The sequence below is a fragment of the Gallus gallus genome, chromosome 2 (assembly GCF_016699485.2).
Source record: "Gallus gallus isolate bGalGal1 chromosome 2, bGalGal1.mat.broiler.GRCg7b, whole genome shotgun sequence".
Classification (NCBI taxonomy): Eukaryota; Metazoa; Chordata; class Aves; order Galliformes; family Phasianidae; genus Gallus; species Gallus gallus.
Window position 1 is genome coordinate 21,751,509 of NC_052533.1, and position 25,576 is coordinate 21,777,084.

Below are 25,576 nucleotides of genomic sequence, written 5' to 3' on the forward strand. Positions count from 1 at the left end.
TCTAAAGCAGAGACCAGCAGGGGCTGCTGTAAGAGTAGGAGATGGAGAAGATTTGCTGCCTCTCTGTTGGAGAAGCCTTCCTCGTGGGTTTGTTCTGCTGCCCTCTTTTTCCTTGTACCACACCCAAGCTTGCTTGGGCTCAGCCGTGTCTTCCCAGAACAGCATAGGTGTCTGTCACTTACTCAGAGCTCTGTATATTTGTATGCTCATAAATTAAACATTAGATTTCATTGTTACAGCGTGAGAATTAACTTTCTAGTTTGTATTTTGGCTCAATAAATTTTAAATGCTTTTTCATGTTTATTTGTCCTGTGGAAGTGGACAGTGGCATTCGCAGTTCTTATTTCCAGATGCCCTTAGGTTATTGTTTTAACGTCATTTGTCACTCGAGAACTTGCTGGCTTCCTTCAGGACTGGGACATAATTGAATTGGGGATGATTAGTTGCCTCCTTTTGATTGAATGTTGGGTTTTTTGCTTAATTCCTCTGAAATCACCATTTGCTATTTTGGCTGCAGCTCTGCATTCTGTTGAGGCACTGCTGCATTGTAAATCAATATCTTTTCAAAAAGACTGCTGTAAATTGCCTAGATAGCATATGCATGGTTACTTTGGCTGCAGTGCTGCAGCAGAGCCTGGATAGTCTGCCTTTCTGGGAACTCCACAGGCAAGTCCATCATATGTTTAAAAAAAAAAAAAAAAAACACACAAAAAAACCTGGTTTTAGAAAGAGCATGGTATTGCTGGTGAAATTTAGACTGAGAAATATCGTACCCTTGGTGCTCATCTGTACCCTTTATATTTTATTCCACTGGGATTAGCCTGTCTTTAGGGATTTCTTTGTTTTCTGCTTTAGATTTCCCCCTTTCTTAGCTGTAGTACAGCCGTAGCGTTTCAGCTTGCTAGTGCAGAAAGATGTTGTGAATTCATTCAGTTGCTGAATGAGCCTGGCCTGGCTGCAAACACTAACATTGCCAGAGACATGTCAAAGAGTTGCTGGCAGATCTGACCTGATCGAGGCAACAACACAACGGTAAGATGGGGCTCGTTTAAATGCCTGGCATTAGGCGAGTGCTGAGCTTTCCTGCTTAAACCAGAAGCCTAGTTATCACATGCTTCCAACTTGAGCAGGATGCGTTCTGTGCATGTCAGGGTGGGTTTTCTTTGGAATGCTTAAAATCCAGACGGAGGAAGGCGGTGGGAAGCTGGGGATGCCACATGAGACCTCTCGGCAGCCACCCCAGTGAGACTCCCCGGCAGCGCTGCCTGCGGTTTGTAAATATCAGGGAAAAGGTAGGAGAAGCTTAAAAGCAATGCTTTTCTTGCTACTGCTTTGTATTTCTCTCTCCAGCAGCCTTATTTATTATTGCATTAAGAGGATAGTATGGGCAATTTTTTCTGATATATGCTTGGCTGAATGCCCTCTGGGACAAGTGAGTGAAGGACATGATCAGCCACTTCTTCATCTCTGCTAACAAGTCAGTGCATCTTGCTCGATCCGAATGAATGTCTTTATCAGTTACAGATCTGCTTGATGTGGGGAGATAAAATTAAAATGATCCCTTCTAAATACAGGCTATATCATGGACGTCGGAATATCTTTTTGCCTTATGAAGCTCTGTGATTATTTCTATCACACGCTGTCTTTATTTAATACAACAAATAGTGAGGGAGTCATTTTAAGTAATTGTTCTTGAATGCTTATGTAGGAGTGCGTTGGTAGCGTTTTGGGTCTTAGTGGAATTTTTCAACATGCATGAGAGCTTCAGGAAGCAGTGTGTTCAGGAAAAGAGAGGGGGGGGGAAAGCAGCACTAATGATTCATATAAGATAGTTTAAAATGTGGCCATTGTGTGGAATAATTTGAAATATTTTTGATGTCTTAGCTGACAGATAAGTCAAGTCATAGGTTATTCTCAACAGAAATTCAATAAATGTATTTTACCATATGTTCTAGTACTTAAGGCAAGCCAACTCTGGTAGCAATGGTAAAGTGATGAAATATGTGTTTTTCTATTAATGGTTAAGGGTAAAAGCAGGGGAGTTTTACTTCTAGGCAAACATGTTTATGCTTTGTGCAGTGTGTGAATTATAATCCAAAAAGCAATCAGTTGTGTACCAACGTGGGATCAAATAGCTAATTTGACAGCAGTGTCTGTTTGTTTTTTTCTGTACTTGCCAATTAAGGGTTTTTTTTTTCTTAGTCACTAAATACTATTAAAGGGGGAAGATTTAGTCCTATCAATTGCTTTCTGAAATTTTAGTTATTATTTTCCTGGTGCTCCTTATTTAAAAACAACTCTCTAAATGTGTAATACTGTATCTACTGCAGTGTCAGTGATGTGAAGTGGGCAGTTTCACACTGTATACAAACTTGCACAGTTTTATCCGAAAAAGTAGCAATGCCTCTTTTTGGCTTCAGAATAACCTCAAATGCTTCTTTTACAGTAGCTGCAAGTGTTTACAGTGTGTGTGTAGTTTTCCTTTGCTTATACTGTCAGACCTTTTGCATACCTTTAGTACATATTTCATTGGTTGGTACATAGAAATAATCCAGCCATTTGTGTTTGCTTTTACTCTGTACAAGCAATGAAAGTCCAGAAGCTCTTAGATGCGTGGGATTCTTTAAAGAAAATATTCAATTAGAGTTTTTCTTAGCCATGCTTTTTTTTATCCACGTATACATCTGAAAGCCATTTTGTCCAATAACAGCTTTTGATTCTCAAACTGATTTTCTCCCCAGATGTTCAAACCACCCGCTCTGTCCATTGTGTTGCTGTCTTTGGGATTCACGCATTTTAGTTTTCTGATCTTATGAAATCAGTAATGCTTTGGATTTTTTTTATGCTAAGATTTAGTTAAACACAGATCCCAGATACGTTAGGACAAAAAATATAATGTGGAAAACTTGCTCAGAAGTTATGCATGCAGGTGGGAAATGTAAGATATGCATAGTTCAATAGACTGTACTGCTGAATGCTCCATAAAGATTATGACCTTCACTGTGTGAATCAGTTTTGTAGTGAGACTACGATCATATATGGAGATTAGAGCTTATCTAAGAAATGATTATTTGTCTTATTATCCTCAATAATTCCAGATAGGAAGTTTCAAAAAGTTGTGGATCATACTAAAGTTTGGGTTGTCAACTCTGTATCTCTTTGCAAATGATGTTAGCATGGCTTGGAAGTCCTGCAGCAAGAGTGGTCACCTCATTGTTTTTAATCTATTTTATTGTGAAAAACTTAAAGAAAGAAAAAAGCCCCACACTGTTTTTATTATTTTTCTTGAAACCTGTAAGCTCAGACAGGCTATTTAAAGAGCTGACCTACGTGCTACTTCCCACTTGGATAGGCGCTCTTCTCTGCCAGGCCAGTCTTGTTTCTCTGAAACCCCGCAGACAAGAAAATGGATAGTACTATCAAAAGAATTTGTGATTACACTGCAGTACAAAAATCCGTAGTCAATCACAACTCGTGGTTGGCTCAGGCACCACAAGCATGAGTCACAAAGCTCCGGTGGCATCCAGCTGTCGTAGGTAAGAGATCATTTTGTTCTTAAGGAAAATCCATGCACAGTTCCAGCTACCACTGAGCATTTTGCCTCGTGCTGTTTTCAATGCGTTGGCCTGGTCTGACCCATGTGGTCAGCAGGAATTTGTGGGGAACAGAGCTTGTGGAAATGTTCAGCCTGGGTCAGGTGAGGGTCTTGCACTGGAAAATTTGTTGACTATAAATATGAGTGGTAGGGTGCTCCTCAAAGCACACAGGAGCATCAATGTAATCTTGTTTTGCAGATCCAGACAGCTTTGGGGTTATTTTCCATTGGGGTCCTGGGATGTTTCAGGTAGCAATAGATTAATAATTATATCTTACATAGTGTGTTGAAATGGAGAGTATCCTGGCAAATGTGAACTGAAACAACGGGGAAGGAGACTGTGTTATACCAGTTCTCTAAAGCCTTTTTCTAAAGAAAAATGTATTTTTTAAAATACATCCTTCTATTTATATAAAATCTGTACACTTCAGTTCTTGAATCAAGAATCTCAGGTTAAATATAATGCTTTCAGAGTTTTAATTCCCTCAGGTAGTTCCAGAATGGCTTTCAGCATCTCTCATATGTCTTTCATTTGAAACCTTGTCAGGAAGGTACACAAACAGAAAGTTGCTTATTTAAGGAAAAGATTCCTAATGACTTTTTGGAAGTAAAAAAAATCCCACCACCAACAATCAAGTCAGGTCGTCTTCTATCAGCAGTTCCATCTATAATGAAGAGCTTCTGTGTACTTCTTTATTTTTCTATAGTTTGATCAATACCTGTCTGTGCCTACTTTTTGCTTTTGACCTAAGTTTAGTATCTATTTCAAAAGTAACAATTATGCCACACTCGATCAAGATTTATTTGTTTTTCACTGATATCTTCCACTCCATGTCCTAATATAAGCCCATTCTGGATTTAGCAATTTAGAAAAGAGCAAGTGGTCAAGTAGCAACTTATTGTTGTGTTGATTGTTGCATTCAGAGAGTAACCTCATTTTTTATCAGAATTTTGAATCGACAGCATAAGCAGAACATTTTACCTCTGTAAAAATAAAGTTTGCACTTTTCCCTCTATTAAATGTAAGTATTGAGATCATACTCCTTTTTGTATCATATTTTTAGGTAGATGGGTCATCTCTGAATTTCCTCTGAGTTCTGAACTGTAGTATAATGGCACGTTGGTCAGAAATGGCATTAAAATCATTGGTGGGATTTTTGCATTGTTTTACAAAAGTTTTCATTATTTATTATTTTTTTGTAAGTTACTGCTGCAGTAGAGCTTGCTGTCTTAATGACTATGGAATCCATTGTAGCTTCTGACTTAAAAAGATTTGTGATAAACTTCAGTTAGACTCTATATAAATGTAAAGTAATCTAAACTAGTTGCAGAGAGCATGTCAGCGAGAATTTGACCCAGTTTATATCATTCTATACAGGAAATTGTATTGGATTCATGTTATTTATATTTGTTCTGCTTTGTAGGATGCTTATTAATATTAAATTGTATATGACTTATCTGAAGAGAAAAATACTAAATGTTGTGAAAAGAGCAGTGAGGGAATAAAGCCACTAGAAATAAGAGCGTAGTGTCAGTCTGTGTATTGTGAAGGCTCAGCTTCATTTAATTCATCTGTGATGCAGTCTAGTCCTACAGGCTCAGTACTTTTGAATATAACCTCTTTCAGTCTATTAAATCGTTGTAGAAGTGTGAAGAAGTAGTATTCAAAACTGTAGAGAATGTGTGTAAAATGTTTTCCCAGACTTCTATGTAAATAGTATTTTTCTCTATGAACAAATATTTTCTCTTAATAAAATATCGGATACAAATATTGTTATGTCATGAAGAAGAGTTGCTTTGGGAAGTTTTGGGGTGTCTGGTTTTGATGCCACCTGGGGAAGTGGGGGAACTGCCATTTGTAACTTGCAGGTAGGCAAGAAATTACCTGCTTCTGTCCAAGTAGTCCAGATACTAAAAAGGTGTCGTTACAAAGTGTTTTTTTTACTGTTGTTAGGCAGCCATATAAGAAAAAAACTCGTAAAATAACTCCAGTCAGTCTCAGTTTTGTGAAGCGTTTTCATGAAAAACTTACTGTGCTGTAAAGATAGAGGACTTCTTACTGGTGTTCTTACTTGGATTCTAGACGTGAGTTTTTAAACCAATTTACTGCTTGGATTTTGTTGTTTGTTGCAAGTCATTTGAGATGAACTCCCAGCTTTGGAGGCACAAATTGCCACTGACTGCAGCAGACTTGATTGTTTTCTACTGCTAGGGCTTTCTCTCTGGAACTGATTTGAGCACACTCATAAGTCTACTGCAACACACGTTTTCCCTTGAACTCATCAAAGAAGCAGCAGCGGTTTTCACTTTTCTGTTGAGATACCTAGTTTTTTGAAAATTGAACATTATCTCTTTGCTGTTGAGAAAATTCTCATAAAATTACCATTGTCCTTATAATGAACTCTTTTCACTGTCATTTTGAAACCTCTCCATTTAAGCCTTGTACATCTTTGCAAGAGAAGATATCCTTGAGTGTTCTTCATATGCTGAATAAATTTGGCTGTTACAATTTTCATTAGAGCCTCAGACAAAATCCTGAATTATGAGATGTAGGACATTTGCAGAAATCCTGCCATTTTTTTTCCCAGCATAGCATATTATGTACAGAGAAGCAAGTTTCATTGTGCTTTCCTGCACTTATTGCTCTGCAAGGTATTGTTCTACTGCAAGTCTGACAAATTTACAGTAGTTGCTGGAAAATTTCTATAAGACTTTTCATTCCAGTTTAGAAGAGTTGTGTAACCAGGTCTTTTATCTGGAAAGCAACAACAACAACACATAGGTGTATTGGATCCAAACACAGGTGAGAACTCTTCATTTAGTAGTGTGTGAATCTGGACTTGTCATCCTCATCTGAACTCTCAAACTTTCATAAAAGAAAATATTGGCAGAAAGGTCATGGATGGCTGTTTCTAAGACTTCTGGGAGATGGGATTGGAATACAGGTTATTTCAGATCTTTGAAGGGTATTCAGGTGACAGAGTAATGACAAAGATTTAGCTTTCTTTTTTCTTGCTATATCTTTATACTGATATGATAGAGGATACCTTGTCACATTCAGTGGCTTGGAAATAATATGTAAGGGACCAGATCTGGCATCGCTGGGAGAGATTGTCTTTCCTTGTGACATTGCTTTGCCTGGGAAGCTACATTTCTTAAGTGGTAAGGTTGTTGACCTCAGGGATGAAGCACCTTAAGAGTAGGAGATATTTCCTTCTTAGTTCTAGAATGAAACTTTGAATTGCACTAGCAACTTGTAATGAAGAATTGTCATTACCTAGTTTTTTATCTAGCTTTTGGTAAAGTTAGTAAGAAGGAGCTTTGCAAGGGAAGGAAGGAAAGGGAAGAAGAATAAAAGGTAGAGATGAAGGAAGTAATTATATGTATATATGCACATATTTTTATAAAGGAATTGGTCTGAATGGAGGAAAAAGGAGCCAAACTAATTTACTACTCTAGTCTTGGATTATTTTTTGGGTCTTTTACTTAAATGTACTTAATAAGGGTCTTTTGGTAGTATGTGAGATCCCTATTGGTTTGCAATGGACTATAGAGCATGTGCTTTGGTGTAATGAAGGCAAATGACTGTAAAATCTTTCCATCTGCAAATGCATTTATTTTGGAAAGGTGATTGTATAACTTATTCCTTTCCTCTTTTCTTCTTATAAGAGAAGAACCCTTCAGTCTTGCATTCTTAAAACAATCTTTGACTGGTTTTCAGTCCGAAGCAAATGTTCTGGTTCATTTTAATTATAAATCAAGTTTTTATCTCATCATATCTCATTGTTTTAATCTGACTTCAGACTCACCACATAAATAAACTTAGTTGAATTTTAATACTATAGTTGATTTCAGGTCTTATATCCTCAGTTGCATGACCAGATCTGTCCAACAGTGGTATTTCTGTTGTAGTCTCTGCTTCTAGGAGAACAAATAGTGCTTTTATTTTCAAATGCAATTCCTTAATGATACCCGTAAAAGAATCAAGTGGCTTGCAAGCGTAGGCAAAGGAGCCTAAGGAAGCTAAGTAAAACTTGTTTTCAAGTCATGGAGTTGTTTACCATTTATTTTCTTAGAAACCCTATTGACACAGCCTCAGAATTTAGAAAGAATAGGCATTTTGCTGTCAAGTCTCTCAAGATTTCTCACACTTCAGAATGGTAGTGGGAAGACTTTCTGCATTTATGGATATGCCCTTGATTACTGTATGACTGGGGGGAGTGTTGGAGGATAAAATAAAAATATATATCTGTGAACTCAGACAATATAATGTTCATAAAAAAGAAAAAACCTATTAATAATGCACTTATGGGAAAACTGCATAAACTCACAGTGGCGCATGGAGCCATCTGTTGGAGCAGGAGGTTGGTATGGGAAAAGGATTGAAAATATATTCCTTTAATCTTTATTTTTAAATGCTGTTCATATGGTTACAGGGAGGCTAGACAACAGATACAACAGAGTAACTAAGCAAAATAATATAGAGACCACCTGCCACGATTTCATGGGAGCCTATATGTGTTCAGGCTGTTTTTCCCCAGTTTTGCTGGTGCTGCTGGTGAATGCGACTTGCAGGCGGCCATCTGCCATGCTGCCACCTCTGCCCTCCTGTTTGGCCCCTGGAGGACCAGCCCTTCTGACTCTGGGTGCAGCAAGTCCTGAACTGGGGCAATGGGAGCCAGCAGCCCAGTGCTAATTCCATGAAGAACCTCAATAATGTGATACTTAATTTGCATCAAACCCAAGCATCAGGCAGGTAAAAGAAATAATTTATTTACTGGAGCCTTCAATGCTAGCATAGCTGTTGTAGGGCATAAGTACAGAAATAGAGAGACGCTCCCCATTAGATCTGCTCCATTGAGTTTCTGTCTCTTTTAATGTATGTCACAGGCTGTCAGGACTTCTGGGTGACCTTCAGCTGAGACCCTGTCCTTAGGTGACTCCTGACTGCTGTTGTTGCAGAACAGGATTTGCTGCAAGGACATATGTAGGCTTTTCTACACCTAAGGTCTAGTCTGGGCTCTCTTCAAATCAGACTTCTTTTTTCTTTTTCCTCCGTGAACATCAAATTTAATGGACTGAAAACTCACTTTTCTGAAGCTAAGCTGTGCTGTGAACAGAACAAAAACATTAATTTTAGAAATGCTCAGCTCCACCTTGCCTTGTTCAAGGGACATATAATCATGTGCAATAATTCCCCACCCCTAGGATCACGCTCAATTCACCAATCATGCTAATTTTTAGGTATTCATTTACAGAATAAGTATGTGCTATACTGCAAGTTTGGCTGGGAAGTTGTGTAAGCAATGCCCACTGTAACTTCCAGTATGATACTTTTTTTTCTTGATTCAGGTGTTTAAACTTCTCAGATTGGTATGATTATAGGACTCTTAGTTCAGGTCTGATCAGTTGGCCTTTATATGAGAGTGACTTGTTTCACACTTGGCAATTCAGCACAGACATTTAATCTGCTCATTGAATTCTGTGTTTCAGACAATCAGAGAATTAATGTCAGAGCTTTCAGTTCAAAAATTCTTCCATCTGGCACTCCAGTGACCTTTTTATATTTGCGTTCTTCCATATGACAAAGACAGTTGGTTTAATATCAGCTTTGAGTTCAAAAATAAAAAGGCCATTTTTGGAATAAGCCTCTGAGATGGGCTGTCTCACAGATTTATGAGCAAGTTTGTGCTAGGTGCAGCATGGATCCTGTGATATCACTGGATGCCACTCTGAGTCTCAGGGCTCTCTCTTCAGTTGTAGCTGTTAGTTCATAGCTAACACAGCGATTGCTGTATCCATGTGAAGTTAAATAAATATTACCTGAGGATATGCATGACAGTTCTGGGACATAGTAGAGCCTGTTAGCCTCGAGGTCACCAGACAGAAATGGCAGGCCATCAGGACAGGCCATGTCTTCCCACCATTTTTTTCCCCACACCATCTCTTCCCTCCCTCCTTCCATGATTATTGCTCTCTTTCTCTGCTTCATTTTTTCCCTTTATTCTTATGTCTTACTTGAGTTCTCTCACTATTCTTTGTAGCTGTGCCATCAAATGTTCAAGCCAAAGGCTTGGTGCATATAATTACAGGGAAAGGTGAGTGCTGAAGGACATCTCTTAAGTTTGGGCTTGACTGTGCTGGTTGTTCCAGTATGAAATCACGGATTATGTCTTGTAGCATTACATGCTCTACTTCTCCTTTCAGAAATTTTTGTTCACTTATCGCTCATTCTTTGTTGATCTTCCTGAATAGCATGACCCCAGTTTTTCTTCCTATTAAATTCACTTCTTGGTCTGTTGGTGCTGGGGTTTCTACCTGAGGTTGTTGCAGGGGCAGCTGCGAGCCTTCTTGATGTCGGTATAGAGCACAGCCACCTGCGTGTGCCAGGCCTGTTGTGACAGTATAGCTCCCTCCAAAGAGAATGAGCGTCCAACATTGTCAATTCCTTTCTAATTTTGAACAAAACCACTTATAGTACTCCAGAACATTCCCAAATGATGTTTTGTTAGTAGCAAATGTCAAATTTCAGTTCTGCCAGGATCTGCAAATGACTCGTGTATTTCTCAATTGCCATGGTACCAAGACACGATGTAAAAGAACATGCTTATAGAAGATAATGAAAACTTATATGCAGATAGGATTTTTCAGTAAAATTAATGTTGGCTGTATGCTCTCAGCAATTCAGTTGTTGAGTTAGTAGTCGCTTGACTATTTATGATTTTTTTTCCTTCTTATATCCATCAGCTAAATTCAAGTGCTAAATCTTGTTCTCGGCAGTAATGAGATTGTTGTGCTACCTTCCAGAGGGCTTTGGCTCTACAAATTATAATCTATATCTTCATAACATTTCACTTACGAAAGCCCAAGTGCTTTGCAAAATTAATTAGTGCTCCTGGTTCTCCTGGTTTCTCCTTGTGACAGGGGCAGGATTGTTATTACAAACAGAAAAATGAAATTGCAGAGAGGTTAAGTGACTTCCTTGCCTCCAGTCATTCAGTTTTCTTTTTATTTCTCCATCATGGGTGCTAGATCACTGATTTCCCTGTATAGGGTCCTTTTGTACTACTTCTGTTGAAAACAGTCCAGATAGGGGAATTCAGATGTTCTGCTTACTATTTTTAGTAAGAATTTTGGATCTTTACTCTTGTATTTACCCAACTGACCACTTTTTCCCAGGATGTACACAGTGGCAATGCCCAATACAGAAGAGTGGCACCAAAACTTGAATGTTGATTTTCTTTACGTTTTGCATAAGTACCTACACAGTGGACGGCAAAAGCAAAAATTTGCAGAGTGCTACATATGGGGAAAAAAACTGAGCACAACACATCCTCCTAGAAGACATGATGAGCTTTAGAGCAGTAAGTCTTTACACTACACAGACACATTTATTTATTTTTTCCATCAGTGTGTTGAGATGTTGGTTCTGTCATGCCAAAACTTAAGAAAAGATTGTTTTTCATTAGAGGGAATGTCTTTATTCATCTGAATAAAGTCCAGTGATATGGGACAGCCCTTCTTTTACGAAGTACCCTAGCAGGTAATTAATCCAGAGGACATTCATGACTGTTTTAAAATGCATGACCCATGAGGACTATAAATTACTTACATGTTTTTACTGATTACTTTCACTCTTTAAATGCTATAAGATTTGAAACTGTAAATGAATTAATCCAGCAGCCTTTCATTCTAAGAATACAGTTTGCTTGGGAGCTCTGAATTTTGCCAATAATGATGAAATGAAAAAAAAACTTTGGAATTGTATAATGGTAACTATATTTGCTTATTTCTTCGACATGAAACCCAGATGTAGATTAAGGAACATTGCCTGAAATGATACAAAGTGAATCAAAGAGATGTCTTTGCTTAGAAATGATTCCATGAGCAATCATGCTTACTTTTATTTATTCAGTGGAGCATATTATGGAGTTCTCTGATGGATCAACTTGGAATTTCAGGCTCTTCAGCATTAATTTTTATGGGGAAGAAAAATGGGGCTGTTTGCAGCTATTATGCCTTGAGGTGTGATAAATACTGTGATGTTGGAGTGGGGGACATAGGAAACTGTAGCTCAGTGATTTTTCCTGATGTAATGGTGATTAGGCATGTTTATCCTAGAGTGGCCTTGGGATCTTCTCAAACTGACTGTGAGACTGAGTAGGATGACGAGAAAAAAGGCTGGCCAGGCTGTTCTGTTGTCAGCTGTATACTATTTTCTGATTCTGATCAAGAACCTAAGAAAGTTGCAAAGTGTAATCTGTCATGCTTTTTTTGTGGTTCTCAAATTAGGAATTGTAAAGCGTATGATGTTTTAACATTCTGGGTGTGTTCTTACTTTAGATAATTAAAAACACAAGAGAAGCACTAAAATAACCTCTTGTAACAGTGCACTAGGTTTTATTTTGTGTTACGTTGCCAGAAGCTGTAATAGCTCAAGTTAATATTAGAATTGCCATGACTGTTATTATTTGATAGATAAATCATCCTTTCTCTATTTTTATTTTTATTTTTCAAAAGTAGAGAATAGTTCTTCAGGCAGCTGCCAGGTGGATCTTTGTGCTGTAGGTTTTAAGAGGCAAATGACTTTTGTCTCATCGCTTCATATTTTGTCTTAGCTTTTTAGTTGAGACAGAATAAATAATTTGGGACATGTTTAACAAGGGGATATCCTTCAGCTATCAAGGTGTGCAGAATGAATGAGACATCCCTAGTGGTTCTGGTGACTATTTGGGATATTGATGTAGAGTTTGGCAGTGGGGAATGAGACAACGTATAGAAATACAACTGTGTATTTAATGTTAGAGATTGCGTAAGAGATGTGACGGACAGAATGTTCATGGGGAAGTGGTTCTGTCAGATTACACGTAGAATGACAGGAATCTTTTTTCCAAGGCCAAGCTGAAGGACTCTCACTGTGTAGGAACAAGTATACATTGCTATTTTCAGATTTCTCAGAAAGATGCTGAGTCCCTGGACAATTTCTAAGTGCTTTTTCCAAACAGTATCTTCAAAACAAAACAACAACAACAAAAACACACACAAAAAAAAAAAAAAATAAAATGGAGTTTCTGTAGGATTACTCCATTCTCTATGGAGAAGAGCAAAAGAAGATTCAGAGATTTGAAGTATTAATGTCCTACATGTAGAGTTTGCTTGTGTGAATACTATTCATACCTCATACCACCTTTGCTTTGTTTTACATTTTTTCCTGGCAGGCAAGCATGTCTCATACATTGGTACTAAGTCTGCCCCTTGTTCCTGCTGCTCTGTACCTGTTCTTGTTTACATCTGATTTTCAACATGCTTTTGGGAAGTGCCCTCATTGTGGTTCCTTCTAGGCTGGAACGCCATGGATGGGAAGTAGGCACAACTCCCTTCTGCTTACAAAGTGCTCAAAGTGAATCAACTGGTGACTTTCTTGGGCCTTTACTACTGGATACATTAAGTTGATTGGCCTTTTCTTTATCCTGTTTCCTATAAAGAAGAGAGAAGACATAATCAAAGAACAGGTTACTCTGTCCCCCGAAGTTATGAGATCTGCTGGCAGAAGTACCTGCTCTGAAAGAGAGAGCTATGACTGCACTGCACATGTTCTAAAAGCCAAGTCATTTCTGGAATAGTTCATACATCTGAAAGTTTGACTTTGAATATAACTTGTGGTGAGAAAAGTACTGAATCACAGTAGAAGCTCCTGAAGGGGAAAGAAATGCTCTGTGTTAAAATACCTTAATATTTATTTGTATGATGATTTAAGTTAAAGAAACAGTAATTAAAACTGCATAATGGCTCATGCTAGGAGGAATTTGTGTTAAATGGATATGACACTTATATTCTTTCTCCTGATTGCATTTTATAAAATATAATTTTCATATTGTTTAAGACCAGCCAAGTTATCATCTATACGGTGTGTATTTGGTCTAAATATTTGTAATAGTTAAAGTACCACTGATCACATCTTCATGTAACACTGCTTTTAGGCTACGGTAGCATTTACAGTATCCTAGTAAATGTCTGTGCCGCAGTATTAAGTACAGAATTACAAAGATTTATAGAGCAAGGGCAAGAAAAAGTAATGAATCATTTAGATTGACTTCCTATATGTCATGAGCTGTTACACTTTGTTTAACTTTGTTTTTCATTCCAGTAACTGTAGCTAAGCAGATATTCAACAGAATCATCTAGTTTTGAGATTGCAATGGATGACTTTGTCATCTTTATTGGAATGAGTAAGGGTTGTTGTGCATGTAGCTTTAATAAAGGGAACAGTGCCCATTTCAAAGAACCTATGACTTTATGTACACATTTGAAACATGAAGTGGGCTACAAAGACTCTCGTCTTACAGATGGCAAAATAGACTTACAGACAAATTCTGATTGACCCTGAAGAGCGCACAGAAGCTTCTAAAGAAGGCTTTTCTGGCAAATGCTGTGCTTCAGCTGGAGCACAGTCCATCTCTTATGCAATGAGCGAGGTGGAAATGAGTGGGTAGGTCAGACCTCCTGTCAGCAAGGAGCTATCAGGTGATATACAGTGAGTCACTGTCACTGTTCTAAGAATTTCTGACATTAAACATCTGTATATACTATTTGAGTGGCTGAAATTTATAGGAATCACTTTTTTAACACAGTGCAAGGAAAAATGATACCTAAAAGGTTGAATTAGTGTACCAGAAGAGTTCAGACCTGTGCTGTTCCGAAGAGTGCTACGGATATCCCAGTGAAATCTAAGATCATTTATGTGCACAAGAAGGTTTCCAAAACATATTAAACATCACTTTTGCTCAATACACTCATGCTTATTTGCATGATAATCCACTTTGATAAGTCACATAAGTAAGGTAAACTCATGTGTTGGCTGGAGCAGAGAACGGCAGGTCTGTGTGCCCTTCGCCCAGCAGTGCCCAGGGTTCTCATGGTGGCCGCAAGTGTCTCTGCTTGCTCACCTCTCTGCAGTCTTGTCTCCTCCCCTGGTGACACTGGTGTCCCTGTGCCCGTGGATTGCCTGAGTTCTGTGTAGGGGACTGGCTGGTGTGTGGCTCGCTCCATCCGGTTGCCAATCTGAGGCTGGCTCATAATGGGTGATTGCGGAGACTTTCGTCCCACTCCTGACTCAATGGAATGACTTGAAGGTGAAAGCATTTCCCCTTCAATATTTAATTAAAAACTATTGCTGCTTCCTGTTAAGAGATGATCAACAGTAACGGGTTAATATTATTATTTATTTTAACGCAATACCTCCTTAGCCCACAGTAGAGTGAGATGTGGAATCTTTGCAGTGGATAAAGTATTGAGATACAGCACTCTTGTAGCTATGGATTCCAAACATTTTAACTGGTGACAGGTGCCCTTTGGTGATTTGAAGGGAAGACAAGAGCAGCTTTTAACTTTCTTTTCCCATCCCTTGCTCCCATTGTCTAGTTCATAGGATTTCAGAGGCTAAGAAACACTTAATGATCTCAAAACATCTTTGTTGGAGCAAGCATGGCAGGATGGCAAATCTAGACAGGACAGTGGGAAGTATGTGGGTGTGTGCCTGTACATGGTCATTGTTTTAGGGGACAAAAGAAACCAATTAGTTTTACAAGAAGGCTAATTAAAAATTCTTTGTGCAGCAGCTCTTTTTCTTTTCTCTCTGAAGTAATAGACCAAAATTACATAATTGCTTTAATTTTGACCTGGGAGAGTATTATCATTTGGAACGAAGAGAGGCTGTTCATTTTCTCAGTTAAAAGTTGGTTAAGTTTTAGTCTTGGAGAATCCATGTTAACAAGAAGAAATGTGCGCACTGCTGAAGGTGGCTTGTAATGCCCGTAGTGGCCAGAACTGGAGCTCAGCTGTGGTTGGCAGCTTGGCCAGATGACACTGCATGAGAAGCAAACTTCAATTTTTAAAGTACAAAAGAAATTTGTGATCCGCTTTTACAGTGAATCACCTAAATCACAAAACCTCAAACACAAGGAATAGTCACCTAGTATTTCTATGATCGATTGTAATGAGTTGAGTTTCAAGGCACCAAATTCCTCAAGGGAAATTGTAAAGAACAATCAAATAGGATAGATGAGTGGACGGTGAGGTGGGTTGAGAAGTGGCTGACTGACAGATGCCCAGCCTGCATCACTCTTCATAGCTTTTCCCTGTAGCCTAAAAGGAAAAAGTACTTTTGCTTTTCCTAACTAAGAGTTGAATCTTATGGCTAAATGCAGAAGCTGAAGACTCAAACACAACCCCTCCCCCAGATGTGTGGTTTTAAGAAATGTCTTATAAATTGGAATGTAAAAAATGCATAAGGTACACAAAACTATACAACTGCAGTTGTCTTAAGCTGGCTGCTCTGCTTAGTGAGTTCTCGCTCAAGCTGTAAGCTGCCTGGGTGGCTCACGAAGCAAGATGCCATCTGTGGGGCTGGGCAGCATCGTGCTTCCCTGTAAGGGAGAATGGAAGTTCTGTGCTTTAGTGTGCCATTAAACTGTAGTTGCACATCTCTGTGCCTGGGAACTGATTTACTGATTTCATTTTCTAAGACATATGGTGATAATAACAATAACACTATATAAGCATTATTTAAAAATACAGTAATATGCTGGGATTGGACCTCTGGCAGGCCAGCACCAAGGTACACACCCAAACTGCCATCATTTATTTAAGCTTAGGCACATCCAATTTTAAACAAATGGAAATCAATACTGCTCATAGATATCAGCAGCTGGATGGAAGAAAAAAGTGAAATGACATTGTTGCTAAGAACAGGCTGTATGAGAAAGCACACAGATGTGTGAATGTTATGTATGTTTCTCTTCTGCTTTATCTTTTTCAGGATCTTTTAGTACACTATACAAACATGTATTTATTGTTCTTACTGTTAGTTTATGTTCCCTATGTAAAATGCATATGTGGTTTCAATATTTCAATAGAAAATGAATGCCTGTGAGTGCTGGGGCCTTTTTTGATGCTGTCTGATACATGGATCGATACAGACTCAGCCTGTTAAAATCAATGAATGCTGTTTTTTTCCTTTCAGATATGTGTCACAAAGATGTCTACACGGAACTGCCAGGGAATGGATTCAGTGATCAAACCTCTGGATACAATTCCTGAGGATAAGAAAGTCAGGGTCCAGAGGACGCAGAGTAGCTTCGATCCCTTTGAGAAACCAACTAATCAAGTGAAGAGGGTTCATTCAGAGAACAACGCTTGCATTAACTTCAAAACTTCATCTGCAGGGAAAGAATCACCCAAAGTCCGACGGCATTCCAGCCCTAGCTCTGTAAGTTTGCAATACTGGTGTCTGTACATGGTGGAGTTAGTAACATTGAATCTTCCTTAAGAAGAATCTTAGAAACAAAGCAGGGGCTTATGGCTGCTACTGAAATGTTTACCATGCAAATTTCTAATGTTTTGTTTAAAATATATGCATAAAAAAAATCTTGAAAGATAACATGTGATATTCCCCTTACCTTGAGCACTGTGTGCAGTTTTGAGTACCACAATGAGAAGGACATAAAGCTATTAGCATCCAAAGAAGGGCTGCTACAAAGGTGGAAGAAGGGTCTAGAGAGCAAGGTGTATAAGAAGCAAGCTGTGGTCCCTGTGTTTGCTCAGCCTAGAGCAGAGGAGGCTGAGGCCTCATGGCAGCTGCAGCTCCTCGTAGCGCTGAGCTCTGCCCTCTGTGACCGCAACAGGGCCCGAGGGAACGGCATGAGGCTGTGTCAGGGGAGGGGCAGCTGGAGGTCAGGGAAAGGGTCTGCAGCAGAGGTTGACTGGGCACAGAACAGGATCTTTGGGGTCACAGCTCCAAGTGCCAGAGCTCAAGGAGAGTTTTGTCAGTGCTCTCAGTCATAGGGTTTGATTTTGGGTGGTGCTGTATGGAGACATGAGTTAGGCTCGGTGATCCTTGTGGGTTCCTTCCAACTCCGGATATTTTGTGGTTCTATATCAGTTATGTATGCTAAAGAATTTCTAAGCATTTTTCTCCTGATCCTCATATGGCGTTACAGCTGCCTTGATGTTTATGTTGCAAATTTTGTAGAAGGACAAATTCTTTCCCATGATGTGTAGGAAACCACATGTATTGCATTTTGACTTCTAGTTTTTTCTTCTGGAGTAATTTGAGAAACAAGTCAGATTTGACAGATTTTGTTTATATTTTATAATTCTCTTTTTAAAATCAAGTAGTAAAACTAGCATTTATTTCCCTGTCAGAAACTGTCTGTGTGTGTGAGAGAGAAAACAACTGAGAAGGGGTTGGCCATACATCATCACTGTTGTTTTTATTCTCAAGTACTTTGAAAGAAACCAGATAAATAAAATGTCACATCTTCCATGAATAATACCCAGACATATTTTCCCTCAAAGACCTTCAAAATTATTGAAAAACTCTCTCTGTTATGCTTTTGCAAGAAAAAGAGATCATAATAACGTGATCTTTGAGATGAAGACTACAGATCTCAACAGAATGTGTGTAATGCTGCAAATCTTAGTTGGCATAAAGTGATTTTAAAGGTTGATTTTTTTTTTCCTTTTTTTTTCTTTAATTTTTCTCTATCTTCTGGATATCTCCTGTCCTCTGTGCAGAAGTTTGACTGAATTCTGTCAGACTTGTAAGGAGAAGTGACAGAGATTCATTTTCAGCAGATGAGCTTTTCTTAACCCATGGGAATTTAATGGATAAGATGTCATGCCTCTGGGGGACTGTCCTTTGGAGAAAAGGTTACCTTTTAAAATGTAACCATCTGTAGCAAAAAGAAATCCGATTTTTCAGTATTATATGGTGTTACATAGCTGCAGCATGTCCCACATCAGCTCATAACAAGGAGTTCTTACCATAAAACTGCTATAGTCAGTAGGGAAGAATGGAGCTTTTACTTTTCTTGAATTGTTTTGGAGATAGTTGTTTTGCGTAAGCACTACAAGCCCTGTATGTTCAGCATCCTACCTGTTGGTCAGACCTCAGCTGTTTATTTCTTGCTAATGTCTCTTAAAATAAAACTTTCTGGAAGGTGAGAAACTTCTACACTTACAGTTTGCAGCTTGCTTACTTGTGAATGATGCCTGACTATTGGTTGGCAGCACTCTTATGTCAATGATTTTTTCTGAAAGGTCCTCGTGTTACGCTGTGGTTTTAACTTATTCCACATCTCTGCTGTTCTGTCTTGTTCCTCATAGAATTAGTTACTAATTTCTGTTGATGTTTTGCACGCTTAGTTTCTATTCAAATAAAAACCCTTTAATTTATTTTGCTTCCAGAATTTGGAATTTATTTTGGAAATGGGTTATCAGCATCTTATTCCTCTTTTCCAAAGGGCTGGTGCTCTTCTGTGCCCACGCACTGTCCTGTGATCCCCATAGTTTCTCACGTACATGGTATTAATATTTTCTCTACTGTTGTGCTCTTCTATAAAGCCCCTGCCATACGTACTGCTCACTGATCTTCTCATGGGCTGAGTCACATACATTTGGTGGGGATGTCTCATGTTTTAAAGTGGATGCATAGGAATTTCCCGAAGAACAATTCTGATTTCTTAACTTCCTGTAATTCTCTGTGACTTTTATAGCTTTTCTCAGTGAACTCCCTCCTTCTGCTCACATGCATTGTTAGTCATTTTTTAACTCTTCCTCAAACAGGGTGCTCAGAAGTGCACCTGGCAGGGAATAGTTTGTGGAATAATGTGGGTCTTCCAGTTAGTGAAGAAAGAATAGAAGCTCACAGCAAAAAGCAGTGTTACCACTCTGTTGATGGTAGTTCACGCTCGGTCCTGACCGGCAGACCTGAAATTCTAACATCCAAGGCAAGGATGTGATCAAGCCATTCCCTTCCCCAGAGCTGGCTGCATTGCCTCAAGCACAAGATGTTCTGTTGCACATTTCATTGAACAGATGCCTGTATAGTTAGTTGCAGGGATTTGTCATTCTCTTGTTTTGAACTACAGTTGAAGTGACCATGCCTTTTTTTTTCCCTTCCGTAGTCTTGATGCTGTATAGCAGGTCCCCTTGCTACTTCCTTTTCAAATTATTACATTTTCTTTCATGTCAGAGAGCTGCTCCGTATTCTCCCTTATAATTCAATAAGTTGCTTCTCTGGAAATTCTTCTGTGTGGATGATGCCATTCTGAACTGACGTTCCAATTTCTGTAAATAATCTTGAGCATGCTAAACCATTTGGGTTGCACTGACTACAGCTGTGTAGTTGTGATGCAGTTTTGACTGTTTCATACAAAGTATTTTTTAAGGTACTCAGATAAAAGTACACTACTTTCAGTTTTCACTTGCTGTACTTCATTACCAGAGGCTCTGTATTAGGAAAAGGCTTATTTTTAGTTTCTCCCCTTTCATCATTTAAGTCCTCTGTAGCCATCAGGTGAAGAATCGATGTCTTGCAAAAGGCTAAGACTTGCGGGCTCTGTATTAATCTGTGCCTCTTTCTAGTCAGGTGGAAGTTCCTAATTGGTCTCAAAACTAACATTTCTCAATAAAAACCTATTTTATAATGCAACTCCCTGGCAGTTGTCAGCATCAATGCTTGGTGAAAATCAACAAATAATACTCAATAGACAGAATGTGATCTATTTTATGTTTTCTGTACCTTCTAAATGCTGTGATGAGAAGGATGGAACACAGAAGTTTGTGAAAGCTGGAACTCAGTGTTCCTGCCCACAGATTGTCTCTTGGAGAATAAACCATTTGCTCTTAAACACAAAGTAATTTTCTACACTTAATGTCACACCTCCTTGCAACCCCATGGAAATTCCATGTTGTTAATTAGTGCAGTAGCAGTATAATTAGCACAGCAAGAAGCTAGCATGTTAAATGTGAAAATCGGTTTGTCTTATAAGAACAACCAAAAAGAAATCCTTCCACCTGACATTTACATTCTCTTTATGCAAAACAGTGACATTGTGTTGTATTTCCCTGCCCTTCTTTTAAATATTAAAAAAAAAAAAAAAACAACTCACAACATTTTTGAGTGTGATATCCCAAATCTTTAAACCGATTGAAATGAAATGTAATTATGGAATGAACACTACAATGAAACAAACATGCTTTTTAACACATCAGATTCTTCACCTTGGAGGATATAAAGTAGAAATTAGCCTATCTGTAGGTCATCTGTCAGCTACTGAGAGTGGAAGGTGATGTGGCTGGGCAGATCTCTGCTTTGATCCAATGCTACACAGCGCATAATTGTGTGTGTATATATATATATGTGTGTGCGTGTGTATGCAAAAGATGTGTATCTCTTTACAAATCATTATGTTGAGTCTTTGCCTACTTGCTTTTCTCTGCTTGCTATTAGATGAAAGAGTAAAGCTATGAAATAAGCTAGGCAAAAGAAAATAAAAACAACACAAAACCAAACATATGTGCCTCTTCCCAAAATAAGTCTTGCTTTGGGAGATGATTTGACTAATTCCCTGAAGGTTATATTTGAGATGTTTGCTCTTTGGGCACGCAGCCACATTTATTGTTCTCCGAGTAAAGTTTCATTGTATTCAGTATTCATGTTTTATATACTACAATAATACTTTGCACAGTATGTAAATAGAATAGTGCAGGTGTTATAAGCTAACCAGTCCAGTCAAGATTTAGCTCCGTGCTGGTGCTATGCATTGGTTTGTTCTTTGGATCACTTAGGATCCATAGCAATGAGTTCAAATGTCATGCTAAGTTAAGTGCACTTTTAGTAGGAGAAAAACTAAATGAGGTGAAATACTATTTTTAAAAATATACGTAAATATATAAAAGTGTACTTACATAAATGTAAAAAAAAATCAGATAAAAATTAGTTGGATAAGCAGTGCCTTACTACATTTAGTCTGCTCTATTTTTGGAAGATCTCTCCTCTGTTTTTGTATCTTCTATTGATCTACAGTCCAGTTGCAACTTTCCTCCAAAGAAAAGCAAGTAAAAAATATGAACTGATCCTATTAACTCATTGCAAAGTAGTTGCATAAAAAGCCTAACTTGAAAGCAGAAGCTAAATTTAGAATTTTGTCTAAAAGGGAAGGATTGTTTTGTCTGCCGAAAGATCTTGTGTGCTGTTCTCACCTTTGTTCCTGTTCAGGTAGATGGATCTGTCTATACTTTTAGGAAGCAAAAGGTAGGTAGCTGCATCCTTCTTGGCTAATACTTTTAATTGAGGTAGGATAAGTTCAGAGTTCGGTGTAGAGTGTTGGTTTTTCTTTTCAGGCATGAGGGAAGCTTTAAGAATCTTAACCTGGGGATACACTTTATCTGATAAAGCAAATAAAATGTGGCAGTTGGTCCAGCTCCTGTGCTTTAATAGCCCGGGGAACAAGCAAACATCTTTACAAACAGCACTCAGCCCTTCTGCAGAGCTCTGTGGTAGCTCAGATTGCTCATTTACAGCTGCATGTCATGGGGGTGGGAAGATGCAGGGAACAGATCAGGCAGGGGGAGAGCTTCCAGTGGTGCTCAGTTTGTATCCCTTGAACATGGCCCTAGACAGCAGTCCAGCTTGAAAGGTTTAAAAATAAAAGAAAAAATGGGATCATATTGACCTATATGTGCGTAAGGTTTTGTAGAGTAATTTTACCATTGCGGCAAAGAAGACAAAATATGAAAGGTTTTAAAAGCAATCTTCAGTTTTTACTCTTTATTCCCAGGCCTTTTGGCCTACCTTTCACTTTCGGGTTATTCTAGGGATAAATTTATTTATTTTGATTCATACAACAGAACAGATCTTTAGTTTTGATCTTAAATAATTTACAGCAGTACTGTGAACATAATATTTTTCCCTTGAGGATGTCTTTATATTGAAGTCTAATATCCCACAGTTTAAAAAAAAAAAGAAAGAAAGAAAATCTATTTAAAACTTAAGCTCAGGAGTGTGACAGTTAAGTGTGACATTCACAAGCTGTTTTATAGTTATGAAAAATGCATGAGAACATAACCCACACAGTTTGTGTAAGGATAGTCAGGTGATTTTCAATGTAATTTTCCATTAAAGCTTCCTTTACTACATAGATTTTAGAAATTTCTGAGAGAGACGGTGTTCATATGAGAACGTAGTGTGAGGATTCATCCTGCAGGATCTTGGAATAACTCTGTTATCCCTCCTACAGTCTGTATCAGTGTAACACTTATTCGAAATGACCTGGTCAGAAAAGACTCTTTCCCCTTGTTTTTTTTTTTTCCCTGTTATTTTTAATACGCTCACGTCAGTTTGAAATAGCTTCTTCTATTTCTGTGTTCAGCATTTTGGCATACTCTTTCTATCTCTGTTACTATGATCTTTATTTAATTAGCCAGAGAAAAAAATCTAATCTTGGTTGCTGAAACCCATCCAACAAAAATGCCCTCTCCCAGCACTCTGTGGTGCTGTGAGCCTAACCTTGCACTGGGAAAACTGCAGGCTAATAATAAGAAAAGTACGTTAATGACAACTGTTTTCAAGGAAAGCAAAGCACAAAGGCAAACTGTGGTTCCTGGAGGGAAAAGAGTGCACCTCTCTGTGCTTCTGTCCTCTGGGGAATAACATGATCTGCTGCAATCTGTGCTGGCCTCCACAGAGAGTTGGTTCTATTTGCAGTTCTTCAAAGGCTCAAGCACCTTGACTTCCTTCTGTCACAGTATCTCGTCTCTCTTTCCCACCTGAATTCTCTGGAAGATTACTCGCTGGTGTGAAGATTCTCATTTCAGTGACTTGCCTATCATTTGTTTATTTATTTATTTTAGCAAGTACAAAATTCTGACACTGAACTTTGGAAAAGATCAGTCTTTAGCTTGTATCAAAGAAATTATGATAAAAGAATTTGTAGAAAAGTTTTGAAGGCTTGAATTATCTACAGTCATCTGTACAGTTTACACATGCATTAAAAACACAGCTGGTTTTCAGACAAAGAACAAAGTGTGCTGAGCAGTCATGTTCCATAGGTGTTCTGGAGAGCAAGGAAGGAAAGAGAAATAAGAAGAAAAAAGAATAATAGTTAAAAAAAGGCAATAAAAATTGAATAGTGATAGAAGTAGTTGAGCTTCAAGAAGTAGCTTTGTACAAACGTTTAACAAAATATGTGCATTGAGCTAAAATTGATAGTCTTTTCCACTGAGAAATCTTGTCTGGGTCAAATCAGAGGACTGCAGTAAGTAGTTTTCTAAAATGTAGGGAGGCTTCTTGTGAGATGTGTCAGTGGCTGATGCAAGCACTGCAAACCTGGTGTGCTCTGAATATGTCTCGCTCGCTATGCATGTTTCAGTCAACCATGTCCTGAGCAGAATATGAGATTCCTGTGACTCAACAAACGCACATCTCTGTGAATATGTATTCCAATATATTTTACTGGAGGAAGTAAAATGCTGAAAACAAAACAACAAAAAAAAGGCAAACAGAAGATTACATTTAAAAGTGAAGGGATTGTAATATTACCATTAAAAAATCTGTACTATTATCTTGCAGTAACAAGATGTATTTTTTTTTGACAAAAATTAAAATGGTTGAGAAAGTTAAACTAATATAGAGAAACAGTAATAATAAAATTCATGGCTATCAATCTGGAAAAATAATCATATGAAAGAAAGTGCAATCATGAAATAGTTGAAAATGGTTACAGTATTTAGCAATTACACAGAACTTCAGATTCAATCAATTCAGTCAATCAGTTTATTTATACCTCTTTGAAATCAAATGCAAGTTTTGGAAAATTTCGTATTTTTGATTATGTGAGTTTAACTTGGCTTTCTAACCCAGAAATACAGGTAAGAAATGTCTGAACTAAGCAAATGCAAGCAATGGTAATTGTGCTTTGAATTAATGTATGAGACTTCATTTTAAAAAAAAAAAGAAGTTGGGGAAATGGTAATTTTGTTAAATGGTAATTTTCCAAAGTAGTTACATGTGCTGTGTGAGATCTGTCTTGATGGTTCATTAACAAATGTCTTGCAAATTAGTTTGCAAACTCTTTCACTTCTTCAAAATTTCATCATGTTTTGATGTTGAATATGGGAATATAGTATAATTCAGAGTATCTAAGCAACTGCAGATTTTTTATTTATTTTTAAAAAAATCCTCTGAAGTGCTTTTCTATAGCAGATTCCTTCAAGAATTCCAAGTCTTTTAAAGTTTCAAATGCAAGAAAAAGTAATGAAGATCTAGTAGTGTGTGAGTATGGAGTAGGAGAGCATCCCTCTCAGTACTACTACCTGAAGCTGTTGAGGTGGTCTGGAGGAGGGCCACAGAGATGATCAGTGTGCTGGAGCACCTCTCCTATGAAGTCAGGCTGAGAGAGATGGACTTGTTTGAACTGGGGAAGGTTCCAGGAAGTCCTTATTATGGCCTCATTATGTCCTTCCAGTACTTAAAGGGAGACTGACAGTGAATGAAAAGGGGGAATGGTTTTAAACTAAAAAAGGGAGATTTAGGTTAGATGTTAGGGGGGACATTTTTACTCAGAGGGATGTGAAGCACTGACGCTGCTGCTCAGAGAAGCAGTGGATGCCCTATTTCTGGAGGCCTTCAAGGCTCTGTTGGATGGGGCACTGGGCAGCCTTATTTGGTGGGAGGCAGACCTGACCATGGCAGGGGATTGAAGCTAGATGATTTTTAAGGTCTCTTTCAACCCAATCCATTCTATGGTTTGGAGCAGATGGCCGAGCTCCACTGCTGGAGAGTGGTCACCTGGGGAGACAAAGAGATCCACAGTGGTTTACCATGTGTAGGATGAACAGTGGCTAACAGGTTGTGCTTCAGCTTGATTCTGGTCTACACTTAGTTGGACAGGCACTGGTTGAGGAATTTGAGGTGCCTGGTGAGGGCAGGTCAGTCAAAACCAGCTCCTCTTTTTGTCAGTGAGGTGCAAGCTGGTCCTGCCAGTGTGAGGACTTATCTGTTTATCTCTTCTTGGCTAGGATGCAGCAGCTCTTAGAGGAAGAATGAGGCAAAAGACACGACCCTAAGGCAGTGCTGCTGGCAGCTGGAACATGGGGAAATGAGCCTGAGGTTGTAAGAGTAATTACTGCTGTTGATTT

The 25,576-nt window shown here is 38.4% G+C and overlaps 1 protein-coding gene across 5 annotated transcripts in view; it reads left to right on the forward strand.

Annotated features, from left to right (window-relative positions):
- CDK14 (cyclin dependent kinase 14) overlaps positions 1-25,576 on the forward strand; it is a 312,933-nt gene that overhangs the window by 59,988 nt on the left and 227,369 nt on the right. For 2 of the 5 annotated variants that reach the window (XM_040693427.2, XM_015281964.4), the window contains exons 1-2: positions 1,186-1,292; positions 16,617-16,862. In XM_040693427.2, coding sequence (XP_040549361.1) covers positions 1,218-1,292; positions 16,617-16,862 — 321 coding nt within the window. In that variant the 5' untranslated portion in view covers positions 1,186-1,217. Of the gene's footprint in view, positions 1-903; positions 1,033-1,185; positions 1,293-16,616; positions 16,863-25,576 lie in introns of those variants that run through there. The other 3 variants (XM_040693416.2, XM_015281963.4, XM_040693428.2) reach the window with 2 other exon arrangements.